General features: G+C 43.2%; 1 protein-coding gene across 1 annotated transcript in view; it reads left to right on the top strand.

Annotated features, from left to right (window-relative positions):
- Positions 1–13,841, top strand: part of si:ch73-375g18.1 (kinesin-like protein KIF1C) — a 42,415-nt gene that overhangs the window by 5,889 nt on the left and 22,685 nt on the right. Inside the window, exons 2-9 of the mRNA XM_062515680.1 lie at positions 1,949–2,070; positions 10,306–10,382; positions 10,896–11,075; positions 11,218–11,283; positions 11,491–11,669; positions 12,079–12,190; positions 13,332–13,409; positions 13,599–13,664. Of these exons, the coding sequence (XP_062371664.1) occupies positions 1,968–2,070; positions 10,306–10,382; positions 10,896–11,075; positions 11,218–11,283; positions 11,491–11,669; positions 12,079–12,190; positions 13,332–13,409; positions 13,599–13,664 (861 nt within the window). The 5' untranslated portion in view covers positions 1,949–1,967. The remainder of the gene's footprint in view (positions 1–1,948; positions 2,071–10,305; positions 10,383–10,895; positions 11,076–11,217; positions 11,284–11,490; positions 11,670–12,078; positions 12,191–13,331; positions 13,410–13,598; positions 13,665–13,841) is intronic.

Genomic DNA, 13,841 nt, shown 5'->3' with positions numbered 1-13,841 from the left:
AAATGTATTTTTTTGGGCTGTAGTCCACTATTCTGGTCCATTTCCCAAATCACAGTGCGTGCAGCATATGCCAAAGTGCCCTGGCTCTAGACCCCGAAGCCATTTTGTTTTTTGAGAATAACAGCTGGAGAAAGTTCAATGCTGTAAATCCCTCTGTTCCAGAATTTTTGGTTGATCAATCATCATTTTGATCATCAATCTTTGGCTCAGATGTTTGATGTTTGTGAAATTACTTGTTTGCTTCTTCGCGTCATTTCATCTGAGTGTGAGAAAAAGAAACATTGCGGAAAACATTCACGTTTATAATTGGTCATCAATTAACTGTGAGCACTGACTGTATAGTAGCAACAATCACAAGACTTCTAGTGGCTATCTTTTATTAGTGTCTGTATGTCTCTATGTGATAAAATTATTATTTCATGCAAATAGGTCTAACTGGCTCAGCCAAAAATGTATCAGATGGTTGCTCAAACAAAATTATCGGCCGGCGGCAGCTGAATTTCTATATGGCGCAATTGGCGGCGTGTGGCTGTGGCCTCGGGGTCTACCTGGCTCTTTAGGGCAGCCGTGGCCTACTGGTTAGAGCTTCGAGCTTATAACCGGAGGGTTGCTGGTTCAATCCCTGACCAGTCCACGGCTGAAGTGCCCTTGTGCAAGGCACCTAACCCCTCCCGTCACTACTCCCTGAGTGCTGCTGTTGAGCAGACAGCTCACTGCTCTGGGTTAGTTTGTGCTTCACCTCACTGTGTGTTCACTGTGTGCTGTGTGTGTTCACTAATCCACGGATTGTGAATCCCTCACGGGATGAAAAGAGTATATATATATATACTTATACTGTACACTGTTTAAGTAATCAGTTGTGGGAACTCAACTGCTGTTGGTATGCTCCCAGTGGGCCGACAGTGGTCCGTCAGCCTCTTGCTATCTGGGCCGTTTTCTCTCTCTTTCTTTCCCTTCCCGAAGTTTATAACAGAAGACTGTCAAGAACACTTACCAATTGTACTCCTTCCGGGTCCTTGCGAAGGAAAGTCTGTATGTGTGGATTATTGAACACAATGCAAAACGAAGGAGCCCATTGAAGATTTCACCTAGAAAAATAAAAGTACATTTTGTTATTTGTGGCAGTTTGGTCAAATAGAAAAAATATGATCCTGTGAGGGAAATTAGTTTCTCTGCATTTAACCCAATTTAACCAAATTAGTGAACACACACAGCACACACACAGTGAGGTGAATCACACACTAACCCAGAGCAGTGAGCTGCCTGCCCAACCAGCGGCACTCGGGGAGCAGTGAGGGGTTAGGTGCCTTGCTCAAGGGCACTTCAGCCGTGGTGGACTGGTCGGGGATCAAGCCGGCAACCCTCAGGTTACAAGTCCGAAGCCCTAACCAGTACACCACGGCTGCCAGAAGTGGGATTATATATTAATAACAGTGGTAAAATCTTTTGAATGCCACAAACAACAAAGTAAATAAAACAACTTTTTTTTTCTGGATGAAATCTGCAATAGGCTCCCTCCTGTGTTTGATAACGTCACACAGATTCTCCTTCGCAAGGAGCTGTAAGGGTAAACATTGGCAAGTGTTTTTAACAGTCTTCTGTTACAAACTTTGGGTTCACAAACTACATTGTTGGTGCTTTGTTTTATGTGTAGGGGGCCAGAGCGCTGATTGACGCCGTTTTGAGCAATATTACTAATGACAAAATGCTATTTTGAAAGCGTTTGGCTCGCTTCCCCTAGCTAATCCACTGTTTGCAAGTTTGGCTCTAGTTTTTGCAGGTGTAGCTATGTAGTGCTTGATCAACAACAAATACTGTCTCCATTACGTTGTTGATGTATTTTTATACAGAAAAGCACCCTTTGGTCCATTTTCGCTGTAGTTATACTTTAAGGGAGTGCTCTGGTGGTCTGTCTGTCACCTGATTGGTTGTTTGTGTTTCTCTACAGGGTCAGAGTTTGTGGCAAAATGGCTGCATCTGTGAAGGTGGCGGTCCGGGTTCGACCCTTTAACTCCCGCGAGACCAACTTGGATGCAAAGTGTGTGATCCAGATGCAGGGAAATTCGACCTGTGAGTATGACACACACACACACACACACACACACACACAGTGTGCAGTAGGCTAAACGCACGTAGACGCTATTTTAAGGACATAGCTTATACACACTTCTAAATTGCGTTTCTCCACCTTTAAATAGCATACCGTTCTTAAACAATTCTAAGCTGATGTCGTTGTACAATTGTCCATAGTTTCATATTGTTGGATTCATATTGTTGAACCTGGCCTGTGCAACACAGTTTATCCACATTGCGCTGCTGATAATTAATGGATTTTTCAAATGGATATACACCAAAGTGTCAAGACAGCATCCCTCCTACTGATTATGCCAGAAAATGGCCTCAACTACAAGTTCAAAGTGAGCGAGCTCCATAAACAATACAGAACTTCACATTTTTGAGGTTCTGTCAGGACCGCTTGGGTCAAAGATACACAAGAGAGAAGTATCTTTAAAGCCAGTTATATTTTGTATGTGGCGGTATGGCTCTGTTCAGAGGAAGTTCCCTGTCTTTCCGTGAGCTCCATGGAAAGCCTAGACAGGGAACAGCAGCATCCTCAGGGGACTACCCTCCCAACCGGGAGAGTAACTCTATTCTCCTTGAACAGAGCAAGCAACAATGACAACAGTATGTCATTATTTGAAGTTAATCACTTTGAGGTGGAGCTGGGGAGGGCGTGGGTTGCAAAGCAGCGAGCAGAGAAAGCAATGCAGACTGACGCAGCTTAAATAAGGCGCCCTTATGAGAGAGACTACTTGCAAGCAAATGGAACGATCAGCTGAGCGGAACAGCTGATGTGGGCTGAGTTTAGCATAGCCAATAAGAAACTGACAACTGACAGTGGGCTTGACTACGTGGCCTGCCAGAACTAACGCAGCATGCTTGATTTTTTAGGTTAGCTTGTTGTGCGGTAGATTGGATAATGTTACATGACTTCACATCCCAGACATGATAAAGTTCTTAAAGAGATAACTGAGCAAGTTTACTCTGACAGGCTACCATATGAAATGATAGAGGCGGAGTCCCCCCCTCCCCTTTGCCCTTTTTCAAAATGCTACAGAGACTTGTACGGTATCAGGTCAATTAACTTAAAGGTGTATTGTAGGTAGGCTATAGCATTCAGACTGGACTCTACACACTTAATGCATGCTGAATATTATTTCATTATAGGTAGTCTGTCTGTCAGATTTCATATTTCTTACTTTTTATGGAGGACAATACTCCCTCCCTTTCAGGAAAATGTATAGTAATAAAAAAGAGTGACAACGCTGGCTTTGGAACCCATTATTTTCAATGGCTTGCGCATACAAGATTTGGCCTGCTGCTGCGCTGAACCAAGCGCTTTGCCGCTCTCATGCATGCCGCAGCAACCATGTTGAACTTTGACAGGGGCCCGCTGCAGTGCATGCCGCGTACAATGTGAGCCCAGCTTCAGTGTGTCAGTTAGCATTTAAGAAAAACAAAGGAGAGAGACATTTCTGTATCCATTTTAGAGGATGGATATCCGACCCGAGCCCGACGGTACCCGATAGGCCGGGCCGGGTTCGGGTTCAGGTTCGGACAGATATTTAGAAAGGATACATCAGCGCGATAAGGCATTGAACATTTTTTATTTAAAACAGCTTATTATGTAGGTATCCAATGGGCCTGTTTCACTTGATACAAATGTTTGTTTTTGTGATTAAAATAAATGTAAAATATTGCCCTAACATCCGTCTTCCTGTGTGTGGAAATTTGTTACTGTGAAAACGAAAGATGTGCGTATCAAGCTACATGTGGCATCACAAAGATGGAAGAAGACGTTAAAAAAAGTTGACCATCCTCTGTTGATGCAGTCCTTTTTCTGCATATGAACTTGGATTAGTTTAAACTTTGATGGGTGGATTATATAAATAGATCGTATTGCAGTTAAGTAGCCAATACAGTTTTAGAGAGAGATTTTCTTATCAATAACCTGCATTTGTTGTTATGGTAGGCTAATGTTATCGCTGGGGACACTCGTGTTGTTTTGAATTTAATTTAGAGAACCTGTTGTGTTTTGTTCTGTTAGCTTGGAAAATGTTTGATAGGGCTATATTAATTTATTTTCAACTGGCTATATGATGGTAGGCTACTTCTTCTGCGCGCCTGTGTTGATGCCGCTTGTTGCCTGATGCGCTAATCTGTTGCTATGCTTGCTGATATACTTTCGTACAGTTGCTTCATAAAAGCAGGCTTTCCACGCAAACAAAGGTATTGCCATTAGTATGAGAAACAAATGAGATTATGTGTTGGGCTCAGACTTAAATATCTCAATGCCTGTCAGGCTCGTGTCAGGTTCAGTTACTGCTCTGTCGGATGTAGGCCAGGCTCGGACAGAAAAATGTGGCCCGATCCGCACTCTAATCCATATAGGTCTAATTTAGCTGAAAACATATTTAAGCTTTCTAACACGACTGCTATTGCTAAGATGAACAAGCAAACTTTGAATGGTAACCTTCCCTAGCTGAACTTAGTTGGACAATAAAGACGCTATCAGACTTAGATGTCATGAAAACGTGAGCCTTAAACAGCTAGATAGGAGCAAATGAGTGAAGGAGAGGTGAGGTGGAGTAAGCACAAGTGGAAGACTTGAGGAGAGAGGGAATTAGCATAGCCTATTTAGTGGCTGTTGTCTAGGCTGCTTGAGTATTTTTTAAACTATCCTACATCATGTACAGTAGGATAGTTTTGGGATTGGGGTTTGATTGTTATTGTACAAATGGTTAGGGGGCATCAAAGTACCAAACAAACTTAACAAACTTTCCAATGCCTCGTTTTATGAGTACACACCCTATTTGTACTACAGTAGAAGTTTGGTACCATTCAGGGCATCATAAGAGGGGTAATTTATGAGATACACCTCGATTGATTCCATTAGTGCCTCTACTAAGCCATTCGGCTGATAGTGCTAGCTTAACCAATGTTTGACGAAGGGGAAAAAAGCTTCTGGGTGTTGTTTGGCTCGAGGTCATGATACAAAGGACCCTAGGGTGAAATGACTCCGAACCATCCCTTTAACACTCCCCCTGGCACACACCTTCCTCCGCTACTTCTAAAACCACCAGCCACCACTGACACACATACACTGTCTCTTTAACACACACACGAATGGCATTCTGCATGTGGCTTTCCCACAAGTTGCATAACTTGCTGACCATGTATGTGTATTTATTTAACAATGCACTTTAGAAAGCAAGTGAGGGGAAACTGTATGAATAAAAAAAAGTGTGTGTGGGTGTGTGCATGTGTGTGTGTGTGTGTGTGTGTGTGATGGAGAATATGAGTACAGTCTTTGTGGATGGGAGGAAGTGTCTATGAATATGCGGGAGAGAGGGCATATGAGTATACTCTGTGTGTGTGTGTGTGTGTGTGTGTGTGTGTGTGTCTGTGTGTGCGTGTGTATATGTGTGTGTGCGTGTGTATGTGTGTGTGTGCATGTGTGTGTTGGAGAGTGAGAGAGTAAATTAGTGTATAGTCTGTGTGGTTGAGTGTGGTTTGGACTAGGCTTCACGCCCCTTGGAGTTTTTTGGCAGAGAATTTTTCCACATTTCTTTCTCTTTGAAACTCAAGCCACTAACAGAGCCCTGCTCCACAGAAATATCCACAATCATACATGGATGCACTCATGCTCTCTAACAGACACAGACACACACACACACACACACACACACACACACACACACACACACACACACACACACACACTCAAGTCACTGAAGTTTTCGTAACCCCACCCCCTTGTCTTTTATCAACCAGTAGACTTTAAAATACTATTGCATAACAAGGTACCCCACTAACAATTGCCTGTGACAGTCCTTCGCATGCACAAACACGAACATACACACATAGGGTTAGGATTACATACGCGTACTCAGTTTTTCTATCTCACTCTTTCTCTCTCTCTCTCTCTCACACACACACACACACACACTTGTGTGCATATGCAACTCTATCAGTGTGCACATATTTTTAAGTGTGTTCATATGGGCATGCCCCCCCTCCCTCCATGAAATAATGGTATGACTCATAGCTACCCAAGCCCGTCACGTGTGATTGTATGGCACAGTTAATGAGCTGGCATTCCTTCTCTCTCTCCTCTCTTTCTCTCTTCTCCATCTCACATGCTCTTTATGATTCACTCTCTCTCCTTCTTTCTCTCCCCCTTATTGACATTGAAAAGGTGATGAAGTTAGCGGAACACTCCCTAACATTCCAGTAATGTTTGGAATACACATTTGCACATAGTGCATCTTAGGCCCCATCCGCAAGACTTTTTTTTTTTTTTTATCGGCTAGGCCTTACGTCAACACAACATTTTAGAAGGCCGTAACTGATCTTTTTTGAAGCTGACTTCCAATATGTTTTTTTTTTTTTTTTTAGAAACACAGGTTAACTTTTGCCGTGTAGACAGCAAAACTGCCATTTTCGATGACGGCATAGCCCCACTCAACCACTGCACTCGTCCTGACACTTATCAGAACAAACTAAACCATTTATTTGTCATATTAAAATGTTTTTCTTTTCCCTGTCATGATTCCTGTGCATGCGGTATCAGCCTTTTGTGGCAGAAGCACACCGACATTGGCTTAGGCTACAACCTGTGACTAACCATGTTCACTTCTCCAGTGTAACTTGCTGTAATGCATAACGTAAAAGCATTTCCACATATAGCAGTCACATACCTTGAAAATGAACTTCATTAGTTTAACAGTTTTGGCAGCCATGGGCTAGTGGTTTGTTCCCCGACCAGTAGGAATAATGTGGATGGGGGAAGTGGTTGCGCACTGCTCTCCCATGCGCAGTGCTCTCAAGTGCCCTTGAGCAAGGCACCTAAGCCCTCACTGCTCCCCGAACGCCGCCATAGCAGACAGCTCACTGCTCCTGGTTAGTGTGTGCTTCACTTCGCAGTGTGTGTTTCACCAAGTCATGGATTTGGATAAATGCAGAGACCAATTTCCCTGTCCTGATTTCCCTCAGGGGATCAAAAGAGTTCATATTCGTATACAGTTAAACTGAAAAAAGTCTTTGCTTTGTGCATTACTGTAATGTGAAGCCTCGGCACCATCGCAGCACAATCGACTGACCTGGCAAATGCACTACAGAGCTTTCAGTCGGTGTCATCTCTGTAATCTCTGTTTCTCTGTTTTACTGAACTGCCATCACAGTCACTTTCATTTTTCTTTTTCCTTTCTGGCCCTGATAAACCCCACACTCTTTTCTTTTCTCTCTCCTCTTTCCTATTCAGTCGTTGTCTTTGATGGTCTGTTTTCAGCACTTTGTCTGAAAGGATTTCCCCCCTGTGTCATTGTCTTGTTGATGCCCATTTCCCCTTACTATTTTCCTCATCCAAAACACAACATTTCTCTCTCCTCTCTCATTGTCCTTCTCTCCATCTTGCCTCTCAACTCTCGCTCTCTCTAGCTCTCTTATTTGTTTTACTCGCCCCTTCCTTGTCTCTGTTTCATTTTTCTGTCCTTCAGCAGACAAAGTCCAGACACCTGATATGAGGATGGGAGATTCCCCCAGAGAGAGAGAGAGAGAGAGAGAGAGAGAGAGAGAGTTAAAGAAAGAGAGGACAAGGGCAAGGGCAAGGATTTTTTCGCGCAGCCGTGGCCTACTGGTTAGGGCTTCGGGCTTGTAACCTGAGGGTTGCCGGTTCGATCCCCGACCAGTCCATGGCTGAAGTGCCCTTGAGCAAGGCACCTAATCCCTCACTGCTCCCTGAGCGCCGCTGGTTGGGCATGCAGCTCACTGCTCTGGGTTGTGTGATTCACCTCACTGTGTGTTCACTGTGTGCTGTGTGTTCACTAATTCGGTTAAATTGGGTTAAATGCAGAGAGCTGAATTTCCCTCATGGGATCAAAAAAGTATATATTCTATTCTATTTCTATTCTAAGGATGACAAGGAGTGAGGAAGGGGTTGTTGGCAAAGAGAGGGAGACAGGGAAAGAAAGAGAGACAGAGTCAGTTACATTCCCTCAGAAAAGCAGCAACCTAATTTCTCATTTACACATTTACAAGCCATTCTTAATTAATGGAACGTTAGAATGACTGCATGTCACCTTACACCAGGGGTCAGCAAGTAACTTTGGCTGCAGGTCAGTAGGCTATATCCTACTAATATTTAAACGGAGCCATGTTCTATTAGTCCACACACATCTACATGCAGAATGGATGAAAATAACCTGTGAAAAAAACATGGATTGGCCCACTGATGGTTTACTTGAGTAAGTAGATTGCCTTGATTAGCTCTGTTTATTTACCTCATTTGAATACTGGTAATAGTGAATGCCCTAAGTTAGGCTACACTCATTTTGGCGACAGACTGTTTAACATGGAGCCTGATTTATAACTGAACCTAGCCTATTCTAATTCTTTGGGAAATGTCTTGGTCAAGTTTAAAGAGGTTTTACTGTGAACGTACAGTAGAGCCCTAACCAGTAGGCCACGGCTGCCCACAAGTAGTAGGCTAGCTATGCTAGATTAAATGCTGGGGTTCTTTCCATATTTGTTTAAGCAGCCACAGACTGACTGGTGAATAAGCTGTAAATTGATAAAAATGTCTTTAAAAAGACTAATCTGGCGGGCCAGCTTGCCTGTTGCCGTCCCATGCCTTATACCCTTAGATCAAAAGAAGAGTTTACCATTACCAAAACCCCTCTAAGCGTCATTCTCTAAATGCATTTCATGCACAATAGATTAGGAGGGTTTGTAGTGGTAAGGAGCGGCCTACTGTACATTGTTGTGATGTGGTAGTGTGGCCTCCCTGGGTGCTCTTGCCTTAGTTCCTGTGACTGCTTTGTTTGCTAGATTCAGTTGCGTGTTTGAGCACAGTTGTATGTGTGGTATGAAATATTCTACATAGGTGGAGTTGTTTGTGGGTAGCCAGACCACCTGCCATATGCTAATTGTGTGTGTGTACTGTATGTGTATGTGAGTGTGTGTGTGTGTGTGTGTGTGTGTGTGTGTGTGTGTGTGTGTGTGTGTGTGTGTGTGTGTGTGTGTGTGTGTGTGTGTGTGTGTGTGTGTGTGTGTGTGTGTGTGTGTGCGTGCGTGCGTGCGTGCGTGTGTGTGTGTAAATGTATGAGTGTGTGTGTTTGTGTGTGTTTTTTCTTGGGTGAGGCTACATGCCTCACATGGTTATATCCCATATGGAGTGTCTCTGTGTTTGTGTATCCGTGTGTTTTTTATATGTCTGGGAGTGGCATGTTTAAGCAGGCATGTTGTTATTGTAGAAGAAACAGACAGATAGGCTGACTGACTGACTGATGAAGCTGTATGTGTATAGCCTAGGTCTCTGTTTTTGATAAATCCTTACAAAGGTTCACTCAGGTCTGATAAGGGATTTTGTGTGTGTGTGTGTGTGTGTGTGTGTGTGTGTGTCTGCGTGTGTTTTGATATGTGGTTGAGAATTCCCAGTCCATGTTTGTATCATTGCCAGGCCCCAGCTCTGCAAAGGGAACCTAACCTCCTGTACACAGACCCGTAGATACACACACATACACACACACTCAGTCTATATTTAGGATAGACCCAGGAACATGTGTTTCTCTCTCTCTCTCTCTCTCTCTCTCTCTCTCTCTCAGTGTGTGTGTCTGTGTGTGTCTGTGTGTGTGAGAGAGAGAGAAAGAGGGGGGGCAGGGGGTAGAAAACAGAGAGAGTGTTTGGTGCATGCCTGAGAGTTACTGAGCTGTTGTCATGACAACATACTGTACACTCAACAGAAACAGTTTTGGAGAAAGTTTGGAGAGGAGAAGACGAGCACGTCAATACCAGCATGCCTCTCGCTCATGTGACTTTGTCCCTGTAACTCTTGAGAGATATTTATACACAGTCAGGACACTCACACGCACATTTACGCACACACACATGCATTCTCTCTCTCTGTTTCTCTCCGTTTCTCTCTCTCTCTCTCTCTCTTTATCTGTTTTTTTTTCTGGACCGCACAGGCACACGTTCTGTTTGGATGAATGTGTTTCTCATGAATACAACTATTGAAATGCAGTTATGAACAGTGTTCACAGCAACAACATATGTCTTGACAAGTCAATGTTTGTTTGTGTAATAATATGTATGTGTATGCGGGTTTAAAGCTGTGAATATAGCAAGGGATTGTCTTACCACAAACAAAACATTACCATTTCAAATGATAAACAAAATAATCTCTGCTTTGTGTGTCTGTGTTGGCATAATGTGCTTTGACATTTCATATGTATATTTTTACAGGTATAACAAACCCCAAACAGCCCAAAGATGGAGCCAAGAACTTCACATTTGATTATTCCTACTGGTCACACACTTCTGTAAGTTCTTAACTGAACACTAAATTCTATTGCCGCTAGTCATACGCCACAGTAAGTCTCCTAAAACACTTGGCAGAGCCATGATAGTGTTGCTTGCTAGCTCGAGCAAGTGCTGGAGTTTGCTGGTCATGTGCCTCTGAAGGGTCTTTTCCCACGGATCATATGCTAAAGACCCTGCCCTTCTGGTCAAATTCTGCATTCTGCATTCTGATTTTTGATTTTTCCTCTAGTCATCCAATAGTTTTTTCCTCTCACTTGCACATAGAAAGGTTGTCTTAATTGTTATCTTTCACAGCAATGCTTTATGGTGGCAGGAGTGTGGCCTTGTTGTTTTAAATGTTTGCAGAAATTGATTGTTCGTTTAGTAATGAGTAAGGGTAATTTCTGTGCATTTCTAATAGTATAACAGAGCTCTATGGAGCAATTCAGCTCTCCAGTCTCATTTTAGTATTGCTTGCTCCCATATCTCCCATATCCCAATCAGAGTTGACTTCTCTCTGTCTGTCTCCTCAGGCAGAGGACCCAGCCTTTGTGTCCCAGCAGCAGGTGTACAGGGACATTGGGGAGGAGATGCTGCTGCATGCGTTTGAGGGTTACAATGTCTGCATCTTCGCCTATGGACAGACCGGCGCTGGCAAATCTTACACCATGATGGGCAAACAGGAACCTGGCCAGCAGGGTATCATTCCACAGGTGACTAGCATTGGAATTGCCTGATATGTCCTAAGTATCCTGTTCATGACATATTTAAAATATATTTACAGTGTATTGTTATGGTCTATATAAGCCACATCATGTGTGCCTCACCTAACTCTCTCCTTTTCCTGCTTTTCAGCTGTGCGAGGACTTGTTCAAGCGCACACTGGAAAATAAAGACCCGGAACTTTCCTACTCAGTAGAGGTATGTGTGTGTATGCCTTTCTGTGTAGGGTGTATATGGTAAGGTGTGATTGCATCATTACTCCTGGTTTATGCACCTGCTTGTTATCATATGTGTCCATTCTATTGGCTAAAATCCATGTATGCACAATATATGTGATTATATGTCCTGACTTATGTGTGCTGACTGATGTGTTTTAGCAAGAGTGTGTGTCTGTTTGTGTGTCAGGTATCGTATATGGAGATCTACTGTGAGCGGGTGCGTGATCTGTTGAACCCTAAGAGTAAGGGGGCCTTGCGGGTGCGTGAGCACCCCATCATGGGGCCCTATGTGGAAGACCTGTCCAAATTGGCCGTCACCTCTTACTCAGACATCCACGACCTCATGGACTGCGGGAACAAGGCCCGGTGTGTGTGTGTGTGTGTGTGTGTGTGTGTGTGTGTGTGTGTGTGTGTCCATAAAATATATATTTGAATATGCTATAGAAGAAAGATTGAATCTAGTTTTATTTTTTTGTATGTGCTATACTTTAACTTGCATGATGTACATGTTACACTGTAGCTGCTGTTATCATTGTGAATGTTGATTATTTATGTATGAATGCAGGTTTTGTGTGTGTGTGTGTGTGTGTGTGTGTGTGTGTGTGTCAGTGTGTGTGTGTGTGTGTGTGTGTGTGTGTGTGTGTGTGTGTGTGTGTGTCAGTGTGTGTGTGTGTGTGTGTGTGTGTGTGTGTCAGTGTGTTTGTGTGTGAATGCAACTTGTTTGTGTGTGTTGTGAATGTCAGTTGTGTTGACTGTTGTCATATGTATGACTCAGGACGGTGGCTGCCACCAACATGAATGAGACTAGCAGTCGCTCCCACGCAGTCTTCACCATCGTTTTCACACAGCACAGACGAGATCAGCTCACCAATCTGGACACCGAGAAGGTGTGTGTGTGTGTGTGTGTGTGTGTGTGTGAGAGAGAGAGAGAGAGAGAGAGAGAGAGAGAGAGACTAATGACTGTTACTTCAATATTTGTTTTCATATTTGTGTATCTATGTCAGAGAACAATGTGACACAGAATGTTTATGTCAGGGATTTTGTGTTCGAGTGTGTGTGTGATACTTGCGTCTATACATTTGAGGTTGTTTATTGTAACGATACGCTTGTGTACAGTACATGTGACTTTTCAGCATATTAGTGCCTCTGAACATTAAGTTAGTGATACATTTGACTAATTCTGTCAACATGAGAACATGAGTTAAGGAATTAAATATAACTTCCTCACTTGGGTGTGTTTACATCTGTGTACCGTATGTGTGTGTGTGTGTGTGTGTGTGTGTGTGTGTGTGTGTGTGTGTGTGTGTGTGTGTGTGTGTGTGTGTGTGTGTGTGAGAGAGAGTTATGTGATGAGATATGCGTCTTGGCTTGTGTTGTAATTTAAACTGCATGCTCTAAATGCTTTAAATGCATTTACATTTTTGGGTGAGCTTGATTGACTTTATGAGAGTGTGTGTGTTTTTTTGTGATCAAGTCGTATGTCATGACATGTCTGATTATTTGTATGTATGCATATACCATATGAATGTGGGTGTGTATATGTGTTTACATGATGCTGTTGCAGCACACACATCATACAGGTGTTCTCAACATTCTGTTTCTCTCCCCTGTATCTCTCTTTATCTCTGCTCTTTTCTCTCTCTCCCCTATATCTCTCTTTATCTCTGCTCTTTTCTCTCTCTCCCCTATATCTCTCTTTATCTCTGCTCTTTTCTCTCTCTCCCCTATATCTCTCTTTATCTCTGCTCTTTTCTCTCTCTCCTCTATATCTCTCTTTATCTCTGCTCTTTTCTCTCTTCCCCCTATATCTCTCTTTACCTCTGCTCTTTTCTCTCTCTCCTCTATATCTCTCTTTATCTCTGCTCTTTTCTCTCTTCCCCCTATATCTCTCTTTACCTCTGCTCTTTTCTCCCCCCCCCCTATATCTCTCTTTATCTCTGCTCTTTTCTCTCTCTCCCCTATATCTCTCTTTATCTCTGCTCTTTTCTCTCTCTCCCCTATATCTCTCTTTGATTCTTCCTTGTTCAGGTCAGTAAGGTCAGTCTGGTTGACCTCGCTGGAAGTGAGAGGGCTGACTCTTCTGGAGCCAAAGGCATGAGATTGAAGGTCAGTTAGCTCATGGACAACACTAAGGAGTACACTGTCATTACACACAGATACACACACACACACACACACACACACACACACACACACACACACACACACACACACACACACACACACACACACACACATACACACACACACACACACACACACTCTCAAGCTCATTTTTCCTCTGTTTGTCTTCAGGAAGGAGCCAACATTAACAAGTCTTTGACAACACTAGGAAAAGTAATCTCTGCTCTGGCTGAAATGGTGAGAGACACACACACACAGACACATACAGTAGATGACCTGGCCAGTTATTTATACTGGATTCACAATGCTTGGCCATTTGACATGCATTTTGGTCACTGCACAGTCACAACTCATGACAATGAGTCTAGCAAGACAAAGCAAAGAGCATTTGCTGTGCAGCTTATTCAACACTGA

Source organism: Sardina pilchardus, chromosome 16 (genome assembly GCF_963854185.1).
Source record: "Sardina pilchardus chromosome 16, fSarPil1.1, whole genome shotgun sequence".
NCBI classification, from domain to species: domain Eukaryota; kingdom Metazoa; phylum Chordata; class Actinopteri; order Clupeiformes; family Clupeidae; genus Sardina; species Sardina pilchardus.
This window is presented reverse-complemented; position numbering and strand designations above follow the sequence as displayed.